Raw genomic sequence first — 25,238 nt, 5'->3', positions numbered from 1 at the left:
CATCCAGATGGGGATTTCGGAGAGGTATTGATTCTTCAAGTGCGACAGCAAGAATGAACACTTACCACTTCATAGGATTAAGAGGATATCTGGTCATTCACTGTCATTTAACTCTATTTAAATCCAGAAGACTTAAAACAAAGATCTATAGACAGGCCCGCCTTAACCTGCCATCAGGCCCTGGGGCTGATAGTTTTTGTAGGCCCCCTATTTAAACAAAAAATCAAAGTCATGTATAGCCTCGGCAGGCTCTGTGATCGCACTTCTCCACTCTGCTCTACGTGCGCCTGGTCCTCTCCTCCAGATGAGTGACGTATCGGGCCTCCCTCGTGTATTTGTCCGGTTGCCGTTGGCTCCCCTCCACGTAGAAAGTCCTCGTTGTCCTCTCAATCTCCTCCAACGGATAATGTCCCTCCTGTCTGTTTTTCCTCTCCCGCTACTCCATCGCTATCAGAACCAGACGGCCTACTTGGCTCCGAGGCCCCGCGGCCGGCCCCGCTGCCGGCCCCGCTGCCGCTCGGTACAGAACTCCTCTGTCCTTCCTCCTCATCCTCGCCTACAGGTTTAAAATAACCTGTAAGCTTCGGCATTTTTTGTAATAGCTGCTTGTCTCGAAACTCCTTTTCCCTCAACAATTTCCTTTTCCGAGCGCCACTCTCAAACTTTTTCTCCTAAACAACCTTCATCTGTCACTCAATCACTCGCAATTTGAATACGTCACATGTGAAACATATTCTCATTCTGATTGGCTGTTGAGTGGTGCCAACTGACTGTTTCGGAGTCATCTCTGGAATCCATCGATCTGATTGATTAGCGGAGCAAATGATCAAAATACTACGGAGGGAAGATATTTTCGTTTGGTTTACTGGTCTGGGGGAAGCTCGCGAGTGTGTGTGTGTGTGTGTGTATACGTGTGTGTGTTTGTGTATTTTTGCGTTTGTGTGTATTGTGTTTGTTTCCCGGGGAAAACACTCTCGAGAAACACCGGCTGTTGTTCTGCCTGCTGTGACGTCAAGTTACTCCGTTCTCCGCTTGTAATTATGCCGAAGCTTCAAAGTTGTATTTATCATCTGAATTTGCCGAAACAAGTTTAATACTCTGAAAGCCAAGAATTTGTTTATTTGAAAACAGATGAAAACAAACTGTAACGGACCCTGCCGTGTTATCTATGATTACAATACGCCTTGCATTCATAATGTCAGCCGGAGGGAGTGAGTGGCGAGTGAGAGCTGTCATCTTCCCTTTACAATCTTCAAAAATGTATTTATCGTGTGATTTTGGAAATAAAAGTTTCATATTCTGAAAGCCAAGACTTTGTTTATTTAAATGTTTTTAATAAAAAAAAAAAAAGATTAATTAAACTTTTTTTTTTAAAAACTTTTTTATTGGCTCATGATAGGCCCCTGATCTCCGTAGGCCCCTGGGCTTCAGCCCAGGTCAGCCCGTGCATTAAGGCGGCCCTGTCTATAGACGAGTGCTGATTCACAAATAAGCCTTAAGCCGGGCTACATACACACATAGCATCACTGTTTACCTTAGTTTACCAGGTGTACTTCTCGGTATCAACTGATAATTGATAAACAGTGTTTCTTTTGTATTTGCTACCTTTCATACGTTTTCAAAAAGCATGTTTGTTTTCAACCTGTTTGAATGTCTCTTTTATCTGACGCCAACTTTTTGTTTTTGTTTAAGCAAATGTACTACAAAGAAAAACATCTTTGGCAATGTCTTTGTTTTTGATTTTCTTATTTGAATGTGGCTTTGGTGTAAATGAGTTGAAACAACTGATCTAAGACAAAAAGAGATGGAAAAAGAACCTTTGAACACCTTGATTGTTAATTTCTTAACTTTAATGTAAGGTCTTGAGTACAATTCATGTTTAATTATCTTTGTCGCAATGTCCTTGAATCAGGTTTTTAAAAATAGCTGACAGAGAATTAGCCTAAAGCTAACACAGGAGGGTACGTGATGCTTGAGTTTAATAATCCCCCCAAAAATCGGACACTTTTCCCACCGCATATCATTAATAAAGGTATTATTTAACATGATAACCGGCTGCCACAGGCTATTTGGCTTTCATAACGATTGTCGGCCATTTGGGGGCAGCAGCACAACTAATATTTGACATTTTATCACCTATAAAGGTGCCTATTGTTTAATGCCGAGAAGATATGGAGCAACATTAACATTTATTTCGAGTTTTGTATCTTTCCTCCAATGAATGTAGGTTGAAAATTCTAATATTCTAGCTAATCTTTGGTCTCCACCAACAACAACTAGCAGCTAAATGCTCCACTATGTTAGCAGACATTGTCCTTACTTTAGTCTCTATGCCATGTGCATGGGTTTAATTGAGCTTTAAAAAAGAAAAACATATATGATCCATTGTGTGGAAGGGAGAACAAATTGGTCTAGCACTAGGACCCAGATAAGGGGCAGAGTCTATAAAAAGGGGTGGGACGTTCACCTTGGCCTTTCCCCCCCCCCCCCCCGAAATGAATACACCTGAGAGAACAGCTGAGGCCATCCTTTGTTGTTCAGATGTTTACAAGCTTGATTTCATTGTAAATTGAAGAGCCATGAAGTTTAAATATTTATTTTAAATGCAGAATGTATTTAACACCTACTCTATTACGTCCCACACCTGGGCTTTTTGTTCATACTCCCTTCCTAGTGGAGTCTGTTATTTCATGTATTAATTAATACATATGTAAGTTAACACATTAATACAGTGGTATCTGACTTCAGTTTGTTATGGTGAATGGGGAATCATTGGTTACATTAAAATAGAATGTATGTAGCTTTTTTAATAGCTTTTGGATAACTGAAGGAGGTGCTGATAATACTGCTGCTTGAACAACCAAAAAGTTTGGATATTAACAGTGAAGCAATCAGATACAGTGACCTTTGCACCAGCATGAAACAATCTTCTAGAAATGATCACCAGAAATGAACAAAACAAATATAATTTAACCCAAGAATATAGGCCTACAGAAAATTAAAATTGTTTTAATTGACTTACCCCTTACCCTAATTCATTTTCTTTTGTTTGCCATTTCACAAATATTTAGGACAGGAAGACAGGAAATAAGGGGAAACTGGATTAAAACCAGGAACACTGCAATTTTGTGCTATGAGCATGTAACCATTCTGCTACCAGATGCCCCAATTTAAACCAACTTAGTTAGTATTTATCTTCTGACAGGATTTTTTGATTAGGCCTTTTACTATTCACCAATACACTGTAGTATAATACAGCTCATGCTCTCATTTTAAATAGTGAAACGCAAATTAATGTTTTTTTTGTTGAGCTAACGGACTCAATCTAATTGAGGTAACAATAAAACCTAATTATTCTGTACAGGTAGGCTCCACACATATATTTACACCTTTTCCCAAGATGGCGTCCCTCTGCTTCCCTCTGGCGGCAGCTTCACCTCACAGCGGGAAAACCTGATTCTTTACCTTCAAAGACACCGGGTAAAACCCCAGTCTTGGACCAAGGTACGTAGGCCTATTTGAACTATTTGTAATCGAAAGCCTCAGCTGATATTTACACTGGAGGAACTGCTTCACCCTAACATCACCATCCATCCATCCATCCCCTCCACCTCCTATAGTAATCATAGACTGTATATATAAAGGTAGTAATACATCCACTCAAGGACGCGCCCACAATGAGAGAGAGAGAGAGAGAGAGAGAGAGAGAGAGAGAGAGAGAGAGAGAGAGAGAGAGAGAGAGAGAGAGAGAGAGAGAGAGAGAGAGAGAGAGAGATGCAGGTATTCACGGGAGGTGGGGAGGGAATCACAGTCGCTGCTGGCCATTAGGACGTCAAAAGGACAGGAGGGGATGTGTGTTTGTGTGCTCATGGCTTTCTTTCTTTCCCCCACAAGAACTCGCTTCTTATTCCAGACGCAGGTGTAGCCTCCCCCCCACCTTCCAGACTACAACTGCCTATCCTAGTTTTCCATGCCCTGCACCAGAGGAGGTTTTTACACGCCGGAGTGGGAAGAATAACATGATGTTAAACGAGATGTGGAGCGTCTCTTTTGTGCGCCGTCTGCTCCCGCGGCTGTGAGTGTGATGCCGGGTATGCACCCCGCACAGATGACCTGAACCGGGCGGAAGAGGCGGGAACAACCACAGCACCTGATCCATAAAGAGGATACTTATTGATAACCATGGCTGACCAGGTAAGGCGATACATTTCCCCCCCCTCCAAGACCCACCTCGTGCGTTCTGGACAACACACACACACCCTCCAATGTAGAGAATAGCAAGATATCTTATCATTGTTTTTGTGCAGCACACTTTTTCCCGGTGTGTGTGGAATTCAGTGGATTTGGAGCATTCTGTTATATTTACTCTCAGGATATAATTTTATTTTTTTAAACACAATGGCGACTTTATAGTTAGATTGATGAGTGTCATGGTGACTGTTTTTCACTTTGTGGACCATTTAATTAAAAAATGCCTTCATATATATACAAAAAAGATCTGATATAACTAGGCTTTAGCTGGTACCGAAGCAGAGAGTGTATTTGGCCTGTTACACTGGTGGGATCAAAAACATTGCCTGTAGTATTCATTTTGTATTGTGCACTGTTGTTTGCCCTAGTTTCTCCACAGCCTTGCGAGAGAAGGAGATTAACCCCTGACTCTCTGGCTCAGAGCGGTCAGGGTTTCCTCTCTCTGCTCGTATAGCTCCCCTGAGCGCAGCTGACTCTAAAGGCCATGCTTAATTGATTAGTTCGTTCAATTAACCTAATTGAGCCACCCGAGTGAGTTGTGTGTGTGTGTGTGTGTGTGTGTGTGTGTGTGTGTGTGTGTGTGTGTGTGTGTGTGTGTGTGTGTGTGTGTGTGTGTGTGTGTGTGTGTGTGTGTACATACATGTCACAGGCAGCCACACCTCAACTGCACTGTATATTATTACACTGCTCTACTCTATAGTATAATGTAATACATTTCATTACTATACTGTAGTGTACTATACTATACTGTTTTTCGGTACATGATATTATCAGTGGCGTTTCTATATGTACAAAAGTGGTGGGGCACAAAAAACTCAGATGTCTAAATATAAGCTTCTGCAGTGAGGTTCATGGCTGATGAGGCACCTGACTCTTCAGGTTTACAAATATTATATTTTGACCTATATCAAAATATAATATTATTTTCAAAAGCTTTTTTTGTCCGATGTTTCAATTAATTTTAAACAGACAGTTCAACAAAAGGATACCCAAAACATGTAATTTTATCATTTAAATATTGAATTGTTCTCTCTTAGTAAGATCCCATTTTCAATAAAATTGCAGTCTTACCTTGACTTGAAGATGAAGTCCATTTGCCTATCCTTCTGGACAAAAATCTCTATTACTTTTTTGTAAAAGTCCTCCTTATGTTCTTGTAGTTTCAAAAGTCTATCATAAATCTAATCTAATCAATAGATTTATGATTCGAAAATTATAAAAGTAGGGTAGACATGTGGATATTAACCGGCTGAACAAAACGTGCATTTATCAAACAGCTACGTTTCCCACAGATCTTATTTTGAGCTATTTTCTAAAATCCTATGGAGAAATATCATTGCTTTTAGATCGAGGGAAGCCATGCGCAACTTACTTCCGGGTTTTAGGACGCGTCACTGCAGCTCTCTCGTCTCCTCTTCTTCACACACCACACTTTTCGCGGCACACGTACTTACAGCCAATCAGCTCTGAATTATGTGAGATGACGTATGGTGGGGATGGCAGCTCTATGCCCCTCTGGTCATTATTTTTTTGCCACACACATTAAATAGGACAATACTCTGAGCATGCGCAGTGTAGTTTTTACAGTCACCATTGACTTAGACAGTGAGAGGGAGGGCACTACTCTGTGACACTGACAGTGTGTGCCTATTGAGCAGTGTGACACTGTAGACACTAATTAGAAGAACACAGACTAAAACAGCAATGTACAGACGAATCAGATGATTAAACATGATCTTAAAATATATTTTATATATTTATTTTTTTATTTTTTTTGTAATCATTATTTTTAATACTTTCTGCTGACACTAGGTGGGGCTGTGCCCCACCTGCCCCTAATGACCAGTCGCCACTGGATATTATACCATTGTATTAAACAATAGTATAATTGATAATGTGATATATTATAGGATTATATTCTACACATACTGCATATTACCGTGAAATTGTACGAATGCTACATTATGATAACAACTCAGTATTTAAAAAACTGATATATAGAAACAAAGCTGTCACGATTGTCATGTTATGTCACGTTTGTAGTTTTGTCTGTGTTGGTGTTTTTCTTGTCTTTGGGTTTCCTGTCTTATTGTGTAAAGTGTTCACCCCCGTTTCCTGCCTGTCTGCTTTCTGTCTGTTTCCCTCCCTGATTACCCGATTGTGTTCACCTGTTGTCCTTGTGTTTCTCCTCCCCTGCCCAGCTGTGTCTTGTTCTGTGATTACCCTTCTGTGTATTTAGTCTAGTCTTCCCCTGTGTTCCATGTCGGTTCATTGTTTCCCCTCCATGTCCTGCTCGTTGGTGTTGGATTTTTGGATTCTGCCTTGTTTTGCCACAGCTTTAATTTATTTAATAAAGCTCGCTTTTTCGTTATTCTGCATTTGAGTCCTACCTGCTTCACCCATTCGTAACAGAATGAACCGACCAAATTTGGACTCAGCAGATTTCAATGTTTTGGCCCCACAGGCGGAATGTCTTGGGTATTCTCTGGAGTACATGTTTTACACCTGGAAGAACGCCTCATCTAGACGGGGTAAAGAGGCTGCTTTGAAGGAGGCACGCCGGGAGGTTGCTCGCAAGCCCTGGCTCAGGAGCTTGTTGCCGGAGTGGCTACAAACCTTTTCAAGTAGCCCTGAGGAATTGGCACAAGCTTCTAACCCTTTCCTGGGATCCAACTACTGTCCTGTTGAAGGTCCACAGAGTCTCCAAAAAGCCTCTAGGAGACGCAGGGCCAGGATTCCAGCCCGTGCTCCAACAGCCATGATCCCGGCTTCAGTTCCGGTTTCCACAGCCATGGATCCATGCACCAGTACCGGCCCGCAGAGCTATGTTTCCTTGCTCGATTACCTGGCCCACACAGCCATGGTCCAGGCCTCTGTTCCGGTTCCAGCGGCTCCAGTTCCAACCTCAGACCTTTTCTCAGGAACCCGTCTGGCGTTTGGAGGTCCACGGAGCCTCCAAAAGGTCTCTGGAAGATGCAAGGCCAGGATTCCAGCCCGTACTCCAGCGGCTCCGGCTCCAGTGCCGGCTCCAGCGGCCATGGTTCCGGCCCTGGTTCCGGCCTCAGCAACCATGGTTACAGCCCCAGTTCTGGCCCCAGCAGCCATGGTTCCGGCCCCAGTCCTGGTCCCAGCTGCCATAGTCCCTCCTCTAGTCCCTTCTCTAGTCACTTTCCTAGTCCCTCCTCAGGTCACTTTCCTAGTCCCTTCCCAAGTCCCTTCCCAAGTCCCTTCCCAAGTCCCTTCCCAAGTCCCTTCTCTAGTCCCTTCTCCAGTTCCCTCTCGAGTCCCCTCTCGAGTCACCTCTCGAGTTCCATCTCTAGTCCCTACTCAAGTCCCGCCTCTAGTCAATTCCCTAGTCCCATCTCTAGTCCCTCCTCTAGTCACTTCTAGAGTCCCCTCTCCAGTCCCCTCTCGAGGTCCCTCCTCTAGTCCCTGCTCTAGTCCCTCCTTTAGTCCCTCCTCTAGTCCCCTCTCTAGTCCCTCCTCGAGTCCCCTCTCTAGTTCCCCTCTCAAGTCCCCTCTCGAGTTCCCTCCTCTAGTTCCTCCTCTAGTCCTTCCTCTTGTCTCTCCTCTAGTCCCCTCTGGAGTTCCGTCTCTAGTTCCCCTCTCGAGTCACGTCTCAAGTCCCTACCCAATGTCCTGGTCTGCTGGAGGTTCCGCTGGGGGTCCTGCCAACTCCATGTCCTGTCCGGTGGGAGGCCCCGTCGACTACTCCTCTGCCGGGGGTCCTACCAATCGTATGTCTGTCCCGTTGGAGGTCCCGCTGTCTACTCTCCTGCCGGGGGTCCTGCCAGCTTCTTGTCCTGTCTCGTTGGAGGTCCCGCCGTCTACTCTCCTGCCGGGGGTCCTGCCAATCCTATGTCCTGTGCCGTTGGAGGCCCCGCCGACTACTCTCCTGCCGGGGGTCCTGCCAACCCTTTGTCCCGTCCCGTTGGAGGTCCCGCCGTCTGCTCTCCTGCCGGGGGTCCTGCCAGCTCCTTGTCCCATCTCGTTGGAGGTCCCACCGACTGCTCTCCTGCCGGGGGTCCTGCCAACCCTTTGTCCTGTGCCGTTGGAGGCCCCGCCGACTGCTCTTCTGCCGGGGGTCCTGCCAGCTCCTTGTCCTGTCCCGTTGGAGGTCCCGCCGACTACTCTCCTGCCGGGGGTCATGCCAACTACTCTTCTGCCGGGGGTCCTGCCAACCCTATGTCCTGTGACGTTGGAGGTCCCGCCGACTGCTCTCCTGCCGGGGATCCTGCCAATCCTATGTCCTGTTCCTCTGGGGGTCCCGCCGACAACTCTTCTGCCGGGGGTCCTGCCAACCCCTTGTCCTGTTCCGTTGGAGGCCCCACCATCACCTGTCTCACCGGGGGTCCAGCCAACTACTGGTCCTCTTCCGTGGGGGATCCTGCCGAAGCCTGTCCCACTGGCTCCGATTCCTGTTCGGCCGACACCGGGTCCTGCCCGGCCTCCGGAGCTGTCTGGTCTTCGCCCTCGAGCCCGGCCCCCTGAGTGCCGCGGTCTTCGTCCTCGGGCCCGGCCCCCTGACTCTTCCTGCCGCTGCTTTTGTGTCTTGTTCTGTGATTACCCTTCTGTGTATTTAGTCTAGTCTTCCCCTGTGTTCCATGTCGGTTCATTGTTTCCCCTCCATGTCATTCCACGGTCTGTGTTCCTTGTGCTGCTCGTTGGTGTTGGATTTTTGGATTCTGCCTTGTTTTGCCACAGCTTTAATTTATTTAATAAAGCTCGCTTTTTCGTTATTCTGCATTTGAGTCCTACCCGCTTCACCCATTCGTAACAAAAGCAAAAGCATGTCATGTCATTGCTATGGGACTTACCAGTTTTTACAATCCAACACATCAATACCACAGCTCTGAGGTAAATCCTTACTTGAAGAGTTTATTACTTTCAGTTTGTGGTTAAACTGTCAGAGAGATGTTTAATCGGTTCAGTTTCATTTGTGCGGCTCTCCTTTGTGGTGATGCTCAAATGGATTCCATTATATAGTCATAGCCTTTCATTTAGCTCCTATTCTGTACTTAGCGTTTCCACACGCTGGGCCACAGAAGCCCAGGGGTGCTAGTGGAGCTAGATTAATTGCTGCATTAATATTGATGAGGGTCGTCTATGGTTGACCTGCTGTGGCTGGAAACACACACACTGTTACGCACATGCACGCATACACTTCTCTCAGCCAAACTATTGTTCCAGATAAAACAGCTGACTCCTTTGCTTAAATGATTAGGGATCGAGATCAAGGCTTTATGTTTCTGACCCATTTTCATGTGAATTCATGCGCAGGTCACTGTACACATTGTACAGTTTAAAACCACCTGCACTTACATGCATACCCTCATTACACACAGCTGCAGCCTCTTTTCCTGTGTTTCTTACATTATGTCTCTCTTCTATCTCTGTCTTTATCAACCTACTGTCTTCTGCCTGTTATTCTCGTAGATTTCCTTTTGACACGCTCTGAATCTTCTTCGGCATCTTCCACTCACACTGCCACTTATCTGACTCACCTCCACTGTTATAACCTCCCTCCCCTTTACACACAGTGGAAAGACCCTTCCCCCATTATTCAGTGTTAACAATAACCAGAATAAACATTGTTACAGGTAAATCTGCAGCCTGTTTTGAACCTCTTGGAAAATGTATACACTGGCCCATTTTCTATTCTAACACCTCTCTTTTATGTGTCTCGTTTCATTCTAGTACACTATGTTTCTCACCACGGCGCCCCCCCTCCGACGTGGAAGCACACCCTTACCTCTCAAACACCAGCTGCGGAGGGAAGAGGCTGTGTCTGAGGACTGTGATTGGATCCCTGGCAGTGAAGCGCCCGTCACGTTGCCCATCAGTGACACAACAGTGCCTCGGGATGAGTCCTTCAGCCAATCAGCAGTCGCCCAGTCGGCTTTCAACAGCCACAGTGGGGCGTTAAGGATAGTGCTCCTTGGACAGAATGGCGTGGGCAAGTCGTCGCTAGCCTTATCTCTGGCCGGGCAGTCGGACAGATCCCTGTCTATAGACTCTGAAACACAAGCATGTGGTAAAGACTTGGATTGGGATTGGTGGAGTGTGTTTTTGTGTGATTGTGCACCTGTGTTAGCCTCGGCAACCCGTTTATAATAAGTCCCAAGAAACAATTCATTTCGACACTCAGTGTGGATTTAAAACAGTCAGAATTCCTTGCAGTTAGAGTTTGATGTTAAGATTCAAATAACTTACATCCACGTCCCTACGCTAAATGTGAAGATTGAGCAAGCGGTTGGTTAGCTTAGCTTAGCTTAGCTTAGCAATATAACTGGAAGCGGCGGGAATAATCGATTCTGGCTAAGTCCAAAGCCCAAAATCTGCCTTCCAGCCCCTCTGAAAACTACTTATCAACTTGTTAAAAAGAATACAAAAATGTTTACTAGGCACAAGGCCAAGCCAGCTGTTTCCTTGTGTTTCCGGTTTAGCTAAACTAACTAGCTGCTGTTTCAAATTACATATAGTGTGCAGACATTAACGGTGGGGTAGGTAAGTAAGTTTGAGAAACCGGCTCGAGATACACTTGTTGTTATATTCCATGGAATGCTCTTAACATCCCGATCGCAATGAGTATCTTAAGGGCTTTGACAAGAAATCCATTAAAAAAATGTCGTCTGTGGAAGCCGTAGTACTGTAAAAAGCACGACCAGTCATTTTAGCCGGCCCGGCTAAAATAACTGGATGGCCTACCTGCCTGTCAGCCTTCCATCTGTGCACAAACTTATCTCGTGCCCTCATTGGTCATGTGCGTGTTCGTGTGTGTTGGAGGAGGGGCTCTGTAAGGAAGTGGCAGATATTTCCGGCTGTGTATTTTCAAATTCTAGCGCACTCAAGCTGGTTTCTCCAAAATGGCCTACCCCACCTTCAAGTGGTATTGATAAGTGAATGGATTTGTATATGCAACCTCTTAACAAGTCCTAGCTATTTGTTTCCAACAAGTTTCAGTTTTTCGGTAAGCTAAGTTAACGGCTAGCTGCTTTCATATTAAACAGACGGATGTGAAAGTGGTATCAATCAATCTCCTCATCTATCTTCTGGGCAACAAAACAAATAACTTATATACTCCTGCGGGTGTATTTCCCTTCAAAGCTTATATAAACAGCCTTGATTTGGCCTCTGTCAGTCACAGCTCACTGCAACAACCAGTGTAATCTGTTGTCAGCCTCAACCAGCCAATCAATGAGTCAGTGACACTAAGAGATGTCTACCCTCCCTTGTGCATCGAGCTGACTTGCCCCTGACTCGTGTTATACAGTATTCATATCTGCACATGTAGTACTCTTGGATACATGCATCATAAATGGACAAAAATGCACTTTCATCCAAGAAGCTTGGACGGTCCTGGCATCATTAAAATACATTTCAGCAAAGTGTGAATTTATTCTTTAAGCTACACATACAACATTGCAAAGTGTAAAACAAACACTAATCAACACCTATTTAATTAGCACTTTTTGATAGTATTGACCAGAAGCTCCAGCAACGTATCAGCCCAGTGTTTACAACTCATCAATCAATATGTGCCCACACCAAGTAATTAGCACTATAAGACAGCAAGCCTTGATTAACCACAGGAGATGTGGCATGCTTGTGTCTTAAAATAGACTTGTCATTTATCATACTGGGTTTTCCAATCTACTTCAAGCTATTTTGGGTTAATGTGTGTTTTAAGAGCTGCCTTGCAATTAAAGGTAGTTTCTTGCATCGATGCAGTTAAATGAACAACAACCATTTTTAAGTACGACCCTTTTGGCTTAAAATGTATATTGTTTTATAGTGTCAACAACACATTGATCTTATGAACAACTATGATGTGTTTAGTCATAGCCTGATATTTCATAAAATGTATGAATCCACCTCTGAAAATCATCCCACACAAATGTACACAATATGTGGTTATGCCCCCAAATGTACATGTTTGGAAAAAAAAAGTAGGTTAAAACTAAGTTAACATTTGTAAAGGGTAAAACAAATGGCTAAAACATTGTTGGTTTGGGTTTTCTTTCAATGGGGTTTGTTTCCAAAAATAATAAAGAATATCAGGCGTATCCTTCAAATTGGGGTACAAAAATGTTGAGATAAAATTGCCCTCCTTAAACTGAGGAGCAGATGTCTGTAATTGGTTGCAGGAACACTTTCGAAAGACATAATTTGGCCCCAATTTTGACATGAAACTGATGTATTGGCCATAAGAAGGTCAAGGATATTTGACATCATAGTCAAAATAATTTATCAACATCCTCAGGCAGCAGTTGGGACCAATGCCATTCGCTTCAGTTCATATTGCAGTTATACTAGGTCTTATTTTTGTATTTCAATATATAGTGCTCCTACGATTTCATGGCAGTGTGGTGTTTATCTGTGCTGATATGGGTATTTGTTTACAGGAGAGGGATACGAGTGCTCAGTGACAGTGGACGACGAGGACAGCAAACTCGTAATTTTCGACAACTGGAAACCGGTGAGTGACTGACTCTGTGCTTCAGGCACTTTTTCTCATACGGTTAAGACTGAGTGTCTTCTCTTGACTCCTTTCTCTCTAAGCCACCATTCACTTCATCTTCTTTGACATTCATTGCCTGTTTAGCTGGGAGACACTTGCTCCATTCCTGTGATGGGCAAATTATTTGTGTGTATTGAAGTGTGAGGAGAGTGTGTTTGCTTTTAAGTGCGTACAGTATGTGTGTGTGCTACACTGTACAGGGATTCCTGCAAGAGCATCTTTTTCAAGTTCTCTCATTCGTAAAAGTGGGAAACCGCTCTGTTGTAAACTTTACTTGTTTCTATTCAAATCTACAGTCTTGTTCTAACAAGAACATTTGGCGAGGGCTGAAATTGCCGTGGCTCTCCTCTTGAGCGGGAACAGTGGGAGAGAGTTAATACTTCCCTGTGGCGAGAGCAGAAGCAGGGAGCAATAAGAGCTTGTCAAAAAAGCTCCTTGTCACACTTACGACATTGTGCGAAATTCAAAAGCGTGCACATGCTAATGCCTGCTAATAATGTGATGGAACGGGCAAGCACTCTAATTAGTGTGTAGGGTAGATCCTCATCTCTAATGCATCTCATTCCAGATGTCCACTCGGCATTAAAGGGCTCTCCTCGTAAGGTTACATTATTCACACGCAGATACATTTTGCTCTGGGGGAACTCCCCTGAAAGCTAGTTAATTTCTCCACTTCCTTACTTTTTCTGTAATCTCTCTGTGTCACGTTTGAGTGAGGGAAGCAGGACCCAAATGCAGATAACTGATAAACCTTTATTTCAAGGATAATGAAATTAACATAGACAAAACAGAACACTCACCGGTGAACTCATTCACCGACAAAAGACGAACCAACACTGAACACAGGAAGAGACAAGACTAAATACAGGGAGGGGTAATCACGAGACGAGAAACATCCGGCAGGGGAGGAGAAACACAAGGACAACAGGTGAACACAATCGGACAACTAGACACACCAGGGAAACTAACGACGGGAGGAAAAACACAGGGAAAAGGACCAGACAATAACCAGGAGGAAAACATGACAGCAAACACCCAAACATACAAAACTGCCCGCTGGGGGGATGGGGGGGGGGGGGGGGGCGATGGAGGCAGAGAGGGCTGGAAAGCGACCCAAATCATCCTCCAATTCATTCTCATGATGTTCAGTTGAAATGCCCATGGATAAAAGACACACAGGTGAAGACCTTCCTACAGGTGTACACACAGATGTTGTCCAGCTGCCTAACATTTGTTTTGGCCCAGGACTGGCACGGCAGTAACCACAAGTCCCATGAGCCAGGGTTGCCGTAGCAACATGCAAAGACACACACACATACAGCGCTGACTTACTCAGTCACTCTCACATGAGATGATGCTACAACAGTCAACATCCAACTCCTTTGGCTGTGGGGCGTCTTGTGTTCTCTGTCCAGGCCGATCCACGCCTCGTCATTCCCTTGCCATACAAACTGCCAAAAAAGATGAAAAACTGTAACATACACACTCAGTGATTGTTCCTTCAAGTGCTTTGTGGCTGTCAACGTTAACGCGTTAACCCTCGCTATTCATCTGGAAACTACTGTGGCTGACCGGTGGCAATGAAAAAAACATCTTTAAGAACTTGACAACACATGCACAGCATTTAGAAATCATTCACAAATTGACGAAATCAACTTTACCGAAAGGGCTGCATAAACAAAACGCTACAAATACAAAAAGCTGCAAATAAGAAATGCTGCAAACAGCTGAAAGCACAACGAAAACTAAGTTCAGCGCTATCTCGTAATGGTAATGTTTCCGGCCGGTGTTGCGTGTTTGCACTTTGCAGGCAGCGTAGTGATTCTTAAAATTACACAAACTCATCACATTACCAAGTTTGTCCCACAATTGCTTCCATTATTCCATCATGGAGTATACATGAATTGCGTGGCAGTGAAAAGCCGAAGGAAGCGGATGAATCAGCACAAGCTACATGTACTCCTGCACTGACTGGTGACTATTGGACATCAGGGCTGAAGTCGAATAGTCCATTTAGCTTAGGAACCTTCCTAACGGAGTGAAATGACCCGGAAGTCCCTCAGTGGCAGCCATGATAAGTGCGGTTCAAATTCTCTAGAATGATAGGAAAGGAGGTTTCAAACTTCCTTTATAACCTCCTTTAGCTTAGGAACCACTGGACCTCCCTAACCGAAAAAGAGAGGATAAAATGCTGCCCCACAATGCCTTGCAGCCGTAGCATTTGCGTTACACAACAGTCGGCCGTTCACGGAAACAAACGATTATGACGGAGAAATTATATCATGAAAGTTACGGTGCTTATTAAGCATTTTAAAACGTATATGGTAAGTTGCCAAAGTGCTTTGTTTTGAACGTTCATCAGTATTATAATCAAAAAGAGAAATATGAACGTTAGTTTTTACTGAAATGATCAAATAAAGTCAACATTTCACTGAGCTGGGGTTTGTTCAACTTTTAAAAGATGTTTGAATGGTGATGTACACAGTGATAGATGTTAAGGACTAACGTTTATAATAAATACATTTGTATTGATTTTAAGATCTTTTCATACAATAATACGTATTGGGATCATTTGTATTAATGTGGACCGGAGGGAGAGGGTGACGAGCATAAGTTTCACTTTCCTTTTTTTATTTAAATTCCAACTTTGGTCATGAAGAATATGTTTCTCTGTTGTCCACGTTCATAAAGCAAAGCAGCAGCATCAGAGCACGGTGCAGAGTCTCTAGATGAGTTCACAGCAGTCCCTCGTTCTTATTAAACATCCGTGTTGTAGTCCGCTCTATAGAAAACTGTAGTTTCCATAGTTTCCCCACAGCAGCAGACGCACATTCATGACGTCCGCTGGCGCATCATAAACACGTGGGATAGTGAAAGTGCATTCGGATTCTCTAAAGTACTGCAGTCTCTTCTCCTAAGTCCTTTTGAATTCTCCTATCCACTATCCCTTAACCCCGTGACGTTTCACTCAGAGGCAAGGAATAGGAGATAGGGTTAGAACTTAGGAGCTGATTTTTAAACTATCCGACCGCAACCCAGGAAACAGTGAGAACTACTCCGGTGTAACGGCACATGTAATCCATGACAAATGGCAACTGCACTTGCTTTAGGTGTGGTGAAAACAGAGGAAATGCATTTAGCTGACGCTTCAATTTGTCAGTTACTTGAGGTCTAGCAGAGAAAATTACCACTGGAACAGATAGAGCTTGCAACATGAGAACAAATAAATCAAATATAGAAAATCCCAAAAACTTGGAAATGTTGAGCCTCATAACAATTGTTTTTCCAATTGCATTGTGGCGCTCTGAATCAGAATCGTGATGTGCCCAGAGATTGACTCTCCCATCTGCCTGGTCATATGTGTTAAGCACACCAGCACACACATGCACAGAAGGCTGAGAGTCTGCTGAGCCAGACTCTGGTACGTCGTGTATTCTGCTGATGTCACAAGCGTTGCATGATTTAAATAAGTAATACATTTTCCCAAAATAGAAACACTGGCATCTTGGCCTTGACCTAGCCTGCCTATGCTGCCCTTTGCCTTCAGACTGACATTGTTTGTGTAATATATCACTAAATAAGACTGTTTGAAGAGAATATAGAAGGAGATCCAGATCACCCTTTTTAACTGTAATGTGTGTTCTTCTGTGTCAGTATCCATGCATTTGCTTGATTTATTCTGAGCTCGAGCCAGTTCAGCAGTTGCCATTATTATTTGATAGCTTAAAATTTAAATATTTATCAAAGAATACAAAAAGGTGCAGCCTTAGGCCTGTAAAAATGTAGGCCATCTATGTATATATGTGCACTTGCTGCTACCCCCGTAGGGCAGGATAGTTTATTATTATAAAGCAAATTAAAGAAATAATCCAAGACGTCATTTGGAAGAAGATAATTGCTGCTTGACCACATTCATTTGCCTGATTAGGACGGAAGAAAAACACTGTTTGGTCATCCATTGAAACAGAGAGAGAGAGACATTTTTCGAGTGTCTCCAGGGGTTCTTTCCCTGAATATTTTCCCTGCTTCCTGTTATGCTATCTTGCAGCCTTATGAGAGTCGCTCTGGACTACATTTTCTCATTTCATGCCCTAATCCACATAAACTATTATACCTTAACAGTTGTGTTTGTTTTCATCTCTGCTGGGAGTCACTACTCAATTTTGTGTGAACCAAAACCACAACATGGAAAATCGAGGAAAATAAATGGGGCTCAGAGCCTCAGAATACTGAAATCTGTATTTTTTTCCTTCTAATTTGTTATTCTTTTCTAAATAACACACTGTTATTTACTCAACAACAACACACAATTATCCTTGTTTTTATTTATTTGTTTAATTGTATAATCTCTGGCTTTTTTGGCGTCTGTCAGGAACTGAATTTCAAAATAAAATAACCGGAAAGAGACGTAGGCCTATATGGGACATTTCGAGCATCATTGCGATACACACCCACTGAACTGATTACCCAAGATCCTCAGCTATGGTTTAAGCTCGGTGATTGGATGTTTTAGCCGCAATGCACGTTGGGATATGGTGTTAATGCGATATGAAATCCTAAAAACATTTCTGAGTTTAGGATGGCCGAAGACACTACACTACTCATAATCCTCAGATATCGTTTGGGACTACAGTCCCTTTGCCTGTCAAACCCTGTGATTAATCGTCAATCTCTTGGATTGGATGTTGGAGTGAAAGTACGCCGAGCGTCAAACAGCACTTGGAAATGGAACGAAACCACAGCAGACTATCCTAAACTGGACTTGAACGGGACCAGCCCCCCCCCCTCCCCTAGAACTACACATGCTGGCTATTGTGTTTTGCAAAATGTTCTATGGGACGTCTCTACTGGGAACGTTTTCGTTTTTCCGACAATTAGAAGTTGCCAGTATTAAACACATTGGTGTTATCACATTTAAAACATAGAATTAATAAATGGGTGAAAATTGCTTGTGTCCATAATGGGCAGCATTAATATGTGACCCGCTCTATCGAAATCAGTCGGAAGTCGCAACGGCTCATTTCAAAATAAATGTCGATTTGCGTAAAAAAAAAAAAGTGTTGGCTTTCAGAATATGAAACTTTTATTTCCAAAATCACATGATAAATACATTTTTGAAGCTTGTAAAGGGAAGATGACAGCTCTCCCTCGCCACTCTGCTGTTCTGCAGCACTGCTTCCCCTCCCTCCGGCTGAAATTATGAATGTAAGGCGTTTAGTAATCATAGATAACACGGCAGGGTCCGTTACAGTTTGTTTTCATCTGATTTCAATTAAACAAAGTCTAGGTTTTCAGAATATTAAACTTGTTTCGGCAAATTCAGATGATAAATACAGCTTTGAAGCTTCGGCATAATTACAAGCGGAGAACGGAGTAGCTTGACGTCACAGCAGGGATAACAACAGCCGGTGTTTCTCGTGAGTGTTTTTCTCGGGAAACAAACACAATCCACACAAACGCAAAATTACACAAACACACACACGTATACACACACACGTACACACACACACACACACACACACACACACACACACACACACACACACACACACACACACACACACACACACACACACACACACACACACACACACACACACACACACACACACACTCGCGAGCTTCTCCCAGACCAGTAATCCAATCGAAAATATCTTCCCTCCGTAGTATTTTGATCATTTGCTAATAATCAATCAGATCGATGGATTCCAGAGAAAAGGAAACTTTAAAGGCCTTTTTCTCAAAATGATGACTCGGTGACATATTTTGCTTAATATTTGGAGTACAAAAACAATCCTGATATCATTAGAGAGCTAGGAATCTCCTCTTTCCAGCAGTGTATACAACTCAAAATGTGTCTTCGGATCAATGCGACTGATTTCGATGGAGCAGGTCACATATATACCCACATGACAGCTCATTGTTACTTTGTAATTCTACTCCACTACAATTCAGAGTTAACCTGGTATTTTTACTCCACTACATTTATTTTAGTTACTTTGCAGATTCTGATTAATGATGTGGAATATAAACAACCCTTAAATCAGACTTTAGTTACACCTGAGTAACATTCAGGGAAGGTGATTGTCAAGTGCCAACAATCAGGAGAGATATTTGATAGTTGGTGCTTGAGAAGACTAAACATTTATCTGCAGATCTCTATAAAGCATATTCATTACTCGTTATTCTCTACTAATAGTTAATTAAAGACTGGATAATGGCTATTTTGCACATCCCTTTCAAGATTTCAAGATTTTCTAAGGTTTATTGACATATCATATACACAACTACGGTGTAGTTATGCAATGATGACAAACTTGGTGGTTCCTCAACAGTGCATTACAAGACATCTATCAATATGTGTGTATACCTCCACCATTAAACTGTCATATTCTTTACATTTCTTATACTATCTACATACATCTTATAAGAGTATAATTCATATGTATAATATCAGTTAAAAAGAAGTGCTTCAACATAGTCAACATTGCAGGAAAGCAATATATTAGACGTTAAGTACTTTGTCAGGCTTAATATTTATCTGTAGATTGATACCCCCAAAGCTTTTTTCTTATTTGAAAGAAGACCTTAACCTAAAGTATTATTTAATGTTTAAATAAAGGTTAATTCGTTTTTCTGTTTTGCACCTCCTCCTATTAATATCTTTGTACATCCGGCACTAAACTGTTTTATTGTAAAGATCACTTATAGTATCTTCTTTATTTTTTATATTCTATATTTCTATCATTGACCTTCTACTTTCCCCCTATGAAAGTATGTACTCTTAATATTTTTTTCATCAAATATAACATATTAAAAAGAAAATTCAATAACGTGCTTTAACCACACAAGGTACACACAGCATACAATGCCATAATAACTTTGTATTATTTATTAGTGTAGGACACTTATGTATGTATAATATCTGAAGATGTGTAGTTTTATTCATGTTTTCACATCATTGTACAGGATATTGCTATATTATTTCACATGTTTTACTTCTATACATTAATATCTGATTTGTAAAACATCACAGACAGAAAGGTATATCCGTCATTTAATGGTAAGCTATTGAAATTGTGATTCCATAGATGTATCTCCCATCACCCAAACACCCAGTTAACAAACACTAGGTAAAGTATTTTTCCTTCAGTAATGAAGATGTAATTCCAATGTAGACACACCTGTCTTTTAAAACTACAATTCCCAGTAGAGACGTGCCATAGAGAACATGTTGCGAAACACAATAGCCAGCATGTGTAGTTCTCGGGGGGCGTTCGAGTCCAGTTTTGAATAGTCTGCCGTGGTTTTGTTCCATTTCAAAGAGCTTGACGCTCGGCGTAACCTTGGCGCAACATCACGGGGTTTGTCAACGGGACTGTAGTCCCAAACGATAGCTGGGGATTATGGGTAGTGTAGTGTCTTCGGCCATCCTAAACTCTGAATTTTCTTTCGGATATCATATCGCATTAGCCATCCTAAACTCAGAAATGTTTTTAGGATTTCATATCGCATTAACACCATATCCCAACGTGCATTGCGGCTAAAACATCCAATCAGCGAACATGAAAACATTCCCAGTTAAACATGCAAAAACAAATCGCTAAATAATATCTGATTTGTAAAACATCACAGACAGAAAGGTATATTCGTCATTTAATGGTAAGCTATTGAAATTCTGAGCATGCCCCCGGACCCCCCTAGAGGATTTGAGGTCCACGCCCACTTAAAATCACATGGATAGGTTCCTAAATACATTTACCATTTTTTTTTAAATAGTAACCCATGTTATTAGTGGGTAGTAGATTTAAACTATAGGGCCCTGCCTGTACCTGTTCGCTCTGCCATCGCGTGAAGGGTCTGCTAACAAGCGACCAACATAAAGGTTAATGTTAATGTTGTTGCACGTCACAAAGGCACGTCACCTCAACTCCCCCTCCCGCTACCACCACCCCCCCAAGTATATTTCAGATCTGTGGGAAACACTGCATCCGATAATAGTGCTAGGATTGTTAGCACCCTAAAGAGACTTTTAGCATTTCAATTTACATTTAGCTTGATCTTGTTTTTTTTTATTGTGATTTGTTAAGTCTCATCAAGAAAATCTAGTGAGAGTATTTATCCACATGTTAAAATTCTGCTAAATATTCACCCAGAACATTGAAATCTTTAATAACAAACTTTTCCTGAAACTCCTATCTACAACTTGTACAACTCAAACTGCAACAGTAATAAGGTTGAACCTGAGTAGTCCCCATGTGTACAGTTCAAAGCACTGGAGGGAGAAACATACTAGAACCCAGTAAGAGGGTTACATTCAAGTTTGCTTGTGTTTTCAAATTAGGACACAACTTTACGATCAGTGACCCCACACAAAAGGTTAATAACTTTTTACTCTTGACCTGGAGGTAATCCTTGTTTATCCTCCCTCGATAGGTGGGTCAGAAAACAACTACAGAACAGCCTCGCTGGGACTGGTAGGGATTCTGGGATTTGCTAATGAACACTTTAGCAGGGTGGAGGCACCACATGCCGTCGTATTAAAAAGCCTGTATCTGGGTCATGCTGTGACGCTAACTACACCACCCTCCTGTGTGTGTGTGTGTGTGTGTGTGTGTGTGTGTGTGTGTGTGTGTGTGTGTGTGTGTGTGTGTGTGTGTGTGTGTGTGTGTGTGTGTGTGTGTGTGTGTGTGTGTGTGTGTGTGTGTGTGTGTGTGTGTGTGTGTGTGTGTGTGTGTGTGTGTGTGTGTGTGTGTGTGTGTGTGTGTGTGTGTGTGTGTGGTGGTTGGGAGTCATGGCATGCAAGTCTGCACGTTGCACCATGTATGTGCTGTTAGGTCAGCTGAGTTTCTTCGTGTTGATGTGGTCATTCTTGGTCATTGTGCTCGGCTTACATAGTGTGTGTGTGTGTGTGTGTGTGTGTGTGTGTGTGTGTGTGTGTGTGTGTGTGTGTGTGTGTGTGTGTGTGTGTGTGTGTGTGTGTGTGTGTGTGTGTGTGTGTGTGTGTGTGTGTGTGTGTGTGTGTGTGTGTGTGTGTGTGTGTGTGTGTGTGTGTGTGTGTGTGTGTGTGTGTGTGTGTGTGTGTGTGTGTGTGTGTGTGTCATGAATGTGTGTTAGCCAGTGCAGGCCAGATGGTCTTAGTGATATATTTCCTTAGGGAAGCGTTGTCTCTGTGCAGAAAAAGTAAGTGAGAGAAAAATAACAAACCCACTTAATCAGTTAGTTCCATCTGCACTAACCCTCGGGCCTCGTCATACTATTATCAGATTTTGACTTAGCTACGAGAGCAAGGTGCTCTTCCATCTCCTCTTCCTTCCCTTTTCCTGTATTTCCTTCCTTCCCGTCATTCATCAGGTTGCCAACTTGGCGACTTTGTCGTTAAATTCGGGGGGCTTTCCAAACACTCCACTCCAGCTACTTATTTTGGTCAAAACCGACCAACGACTAATCTAACGACTTGTAATGGTGTTATTAGGGACTTTTCTGGTGTTTGGAGACTCGCGTATTGTTCTGCAGTTAACGAGCCGCGGGTGCTGCCGTGAGCCAATCTGCCCTCCCATAGTACTCACAGGCGCTCAGTTGCCTCCCGCAGCAGTCAGAGCAGAGAGGAGACAGCCACACCCTCCCGCGTCGAGACCATAGGTCGAGACTGCAAATAAATTGTGCATGCGCCAACTGCCAAGCCGTCCTGGTTTTGAGCCGGATTTAAATGTAACAGTCACTTAATCACCTCGTTCACTGTGTGTGCCTCTCTGCCACTCTCTGTGACAAGCTAAACATCCACGTAGCAGGTCATCATGTCACAGTCTCTGAGTAAACTGTATTCACAAAAGTACAGAAAGGAGTGGGAATCAAACACTGAGTTTAAAGGATGGTTGAAGCTATTTATTGGAGATGACACACGGGCATACTGCCTTTATTGTAAGGGAGATTTCTACTAAAAACTACTAAAACTATTTCTACTTTTTACTTTTCTACATTTCTGATCCATGCCCGGCGCCGTGAGAGGGCAGAGATTTGACATTCCTGCCCTCTCCCAATAAACACAATTTTTATTACTTATAAAAATTAAAAAATATATATTTTTAAAATTATAAATAAACTGTGAACTGTTATGCTACGATGTATGTGATGTCCGATACTGTAGTAACTAAAACAAAAAATCGCAGGCTATACCTCAAATAAATTCATGTGTCTGTTGTGATTTGTGATTCGTCCACATTTAGACCAATCACAGCGTCACACTCTGCCGCCTATTCTGGATTTGTTTATTGTGCATTCTGTAGACTCCCATTTCTGTTTGAATTACAAAATGGACATCAGAAATTGGCTTAAAAGGTCTAAGGATTTATTAAAACGAAATAGTGATGAAAGAGCTGCAGCCGATGCAGCTGCTGGCGACCCTGCACCTGCCATTGCAGCAGCACGCCTTAATGTCACAAGCTTGACCTCGGCAAACCCCGGGGCTCAGTTGCGAGCTGTCCTCCGAGGCACAGCTCCTTGTGCCCCTATATACCATCAGCACCTGCGTTGCCACACCCTGTATCACACCCGCCAGCCTCAGCCTCCTCCTCCTCCTCCTCCTCCTCCTCCTCCTCCTCCTCCTCCTCCTCCTCCTCCTCCTCCTCCTCCTCCTCCTCCTCCTCCTCCTCCTCCTCCACAGACGCTACCTTGCAGCACATCAACAGGTACTATTGGGCCAGCAACCGCTCAAAGACCAACAGCCCCAGATGATCTTGGGGTTAATAAACCCAACCAGGTGAAACTGGATCGTTATCCGGGGAGATTGTTTTCAGGAAAGAAGCGCACTTTTGCCACTGCATGGTACACAACAGACCATGGCTTGAAGATTCGTTAAAAGCAGACGCAGCCTTTTGTTTCCCCTGTAGACAGTTTAAAGTGAATAGGCCTACGTCTTCATCTGATGCGGCTTTTACTGTCAAAGGTTTTTGCTACTGGAAACACGCATTACAGACTGATAAAGGACTGCTAAGGCATGCCGCATCAAAAGAACACATTTCATGTGAGAGTTTGCGGAGAGAGAGACAGATACGCGAGGAAACAAATAAGGAAATTAGTACTTTGGTGCAGATCAGCTGACACGGAACCGTTATTACGTGTCAGCTGTCGTTGATATTGTAGCTTTTTTAGCTGTCAACCAACTCCCTCTCAGAGGTGACCACGATGCACTCCACAGCATGTCCGAGTCAGGCAGTGGGCTCTTCCTATCGCTGTTGGAGTATACGCTGCAGTACAAAGATGCAGAGTTGGCCAAAATAATGGAAAGCATTCCCCACACAGCAACGTACACCTCTCACGACATGCACATGCCGTGATAATAGAACTAACAGCAGTTAATTGTCTTCGTCTCTACTATTTCTCTCCGAGTGCAACGATGAGGAAGCTGCCATCCTTAACCAGTGTGCCTTGCTCGTGATTTACCAGTATCTGTGCTGCCACGCACACAATGTTTCACAAGTAGTTTCAATGTTGCCCTTTATTTGTGTATGTGTTTGCGAGTGTGCGTCTTTACGCAATGCTGTTGGCCTTGCTGTTTGATATATTGTGCCGCAGGCCCGCAGCAGGTGACGGTTTTGTGTGCCCTCCCATGAAAATCATATGCCCGTTAGATTTGTTCTGGCGCCGGGTCTGTTCTGATCTACTGTCGTCTGGATTTACTCTGATGGTTTCAAGTTTTGATCCTTGAAGGGGGTGGAACGTTTTTTTACCGCCATTACAGGATATGCAAATTAGGCGATGACGTCTTTTAGTGACTTCTGGCGACTTTTCGGACAGCCAATAGCTACTTTCCTTACTATGGAGTTGGCAACACTGTCTCTTCCTTGATCCGCCTGCTCTGACAGGGAGTCAGACAGATGAAAAGCCAAAGAAGCATATATACGCGATAGCACCTGCTAGCTTTTAAAATGAAAAATATTAGTATTAGCGTATTTATCTGTGGATGTTTGTGCAAGCAGGAGGGGATGTGTTCGACCTTTTGTTTCCATGTAAAGACCGTAACCTTCTTTGGTTATGTATCCTGTTCTGCACAATTGTTGTTTTCAAGGCAATGGGGAGCATGTTGTGCACACAAATGTGGCCAAATGCTGTATTTTTCAAATTGAAGACATAATAGTTAGAGTGCTTGCGGAGCCACAGCATGTTATGCAAATGATGCTTGATAAGTGATTCATTGTCCTCACTGCTAATGGTTACTGATGTTGTGCCTGGCTCTAGCAAGTCGTTGCGAGCGTGTTTCAGAGTGCATGATAATGTATGTGTGTATAATGTGTTTTGTGGTATAAGAAGCTAGCGAAACATAGGAAAATCAAATGTTTAGTTAGTCCTGAACAAACCATGATAAATCTTCTTCCATTAAAGACAATTCCGTCTGTATGTGGCACTGATAAAAGCAAGGTTGGAAACCATGCTTTCTGTCAGGTTTTGTTGGATGTATTTCTCTTAT

At 43.1% G+C, this 25,238-nt stretch overlaps 2 protein-coding genes across 2 annotated transcripts in view; one reads left to right on the top strand and one right to left on the bottom strand.

Moving 5' to 3' along the window:
* LOC117461967 (zona pellucida sperm-binding protein 3-like) overlaps nt 1–25,238 on the bottom strand; it is a 526,690-nt gene that overhangs the window by 451,242 nt on the left and 50,210 nt on the right. The gene's annotated exons all lie outside the window — the stretch shown is intronic.
* Nucleotides 3,769–25,238, top strand: part of rem2 (RAS (RAD and GEM)-like GTP binding 2) — a 50,586-nt gene continuing 29,116 nt past the window's right edge. The window contains exons 1-3 of the mRNA XM_034105098.2: nt 3,769–4,194; nt 9,949–10,285; nt 12,657–12,730. Of these exons, the coding sequence (XP_033960989.1) occupies nt 4,183–4,194; nt 9,949–10,285; nt 12,657–12,730 (423 nt within the window). The 5' untranslated portion in view covers nt 3,769–4,182. The remainder of the gene's footprint in view (nt 4,195–9,948; nt 10,286–12,656; nt 12,731–25,238) is intronic.

This window comes from Pseudochaenichthys georgianus, chromosome 17 (genome assembly GCF_902827115.2).
Source record: "Pseudochaenichthys georgianus chromosome 17, fPseGeo1.2, whole genome shotgun sequence".
Taxonomy (NCBI): Eukaryota; Metazoa; Chordata; class Actinopteri; order Perciformes; family Channichthyidae; genus Pseudochaenichthys; species Pseudochaenichthys georgianus.
The sequence above is the reverse complement of the archived record's forward strand: the minus strand, read 5'-3'. Positions and strand labels throughout refer to the sequence as shown.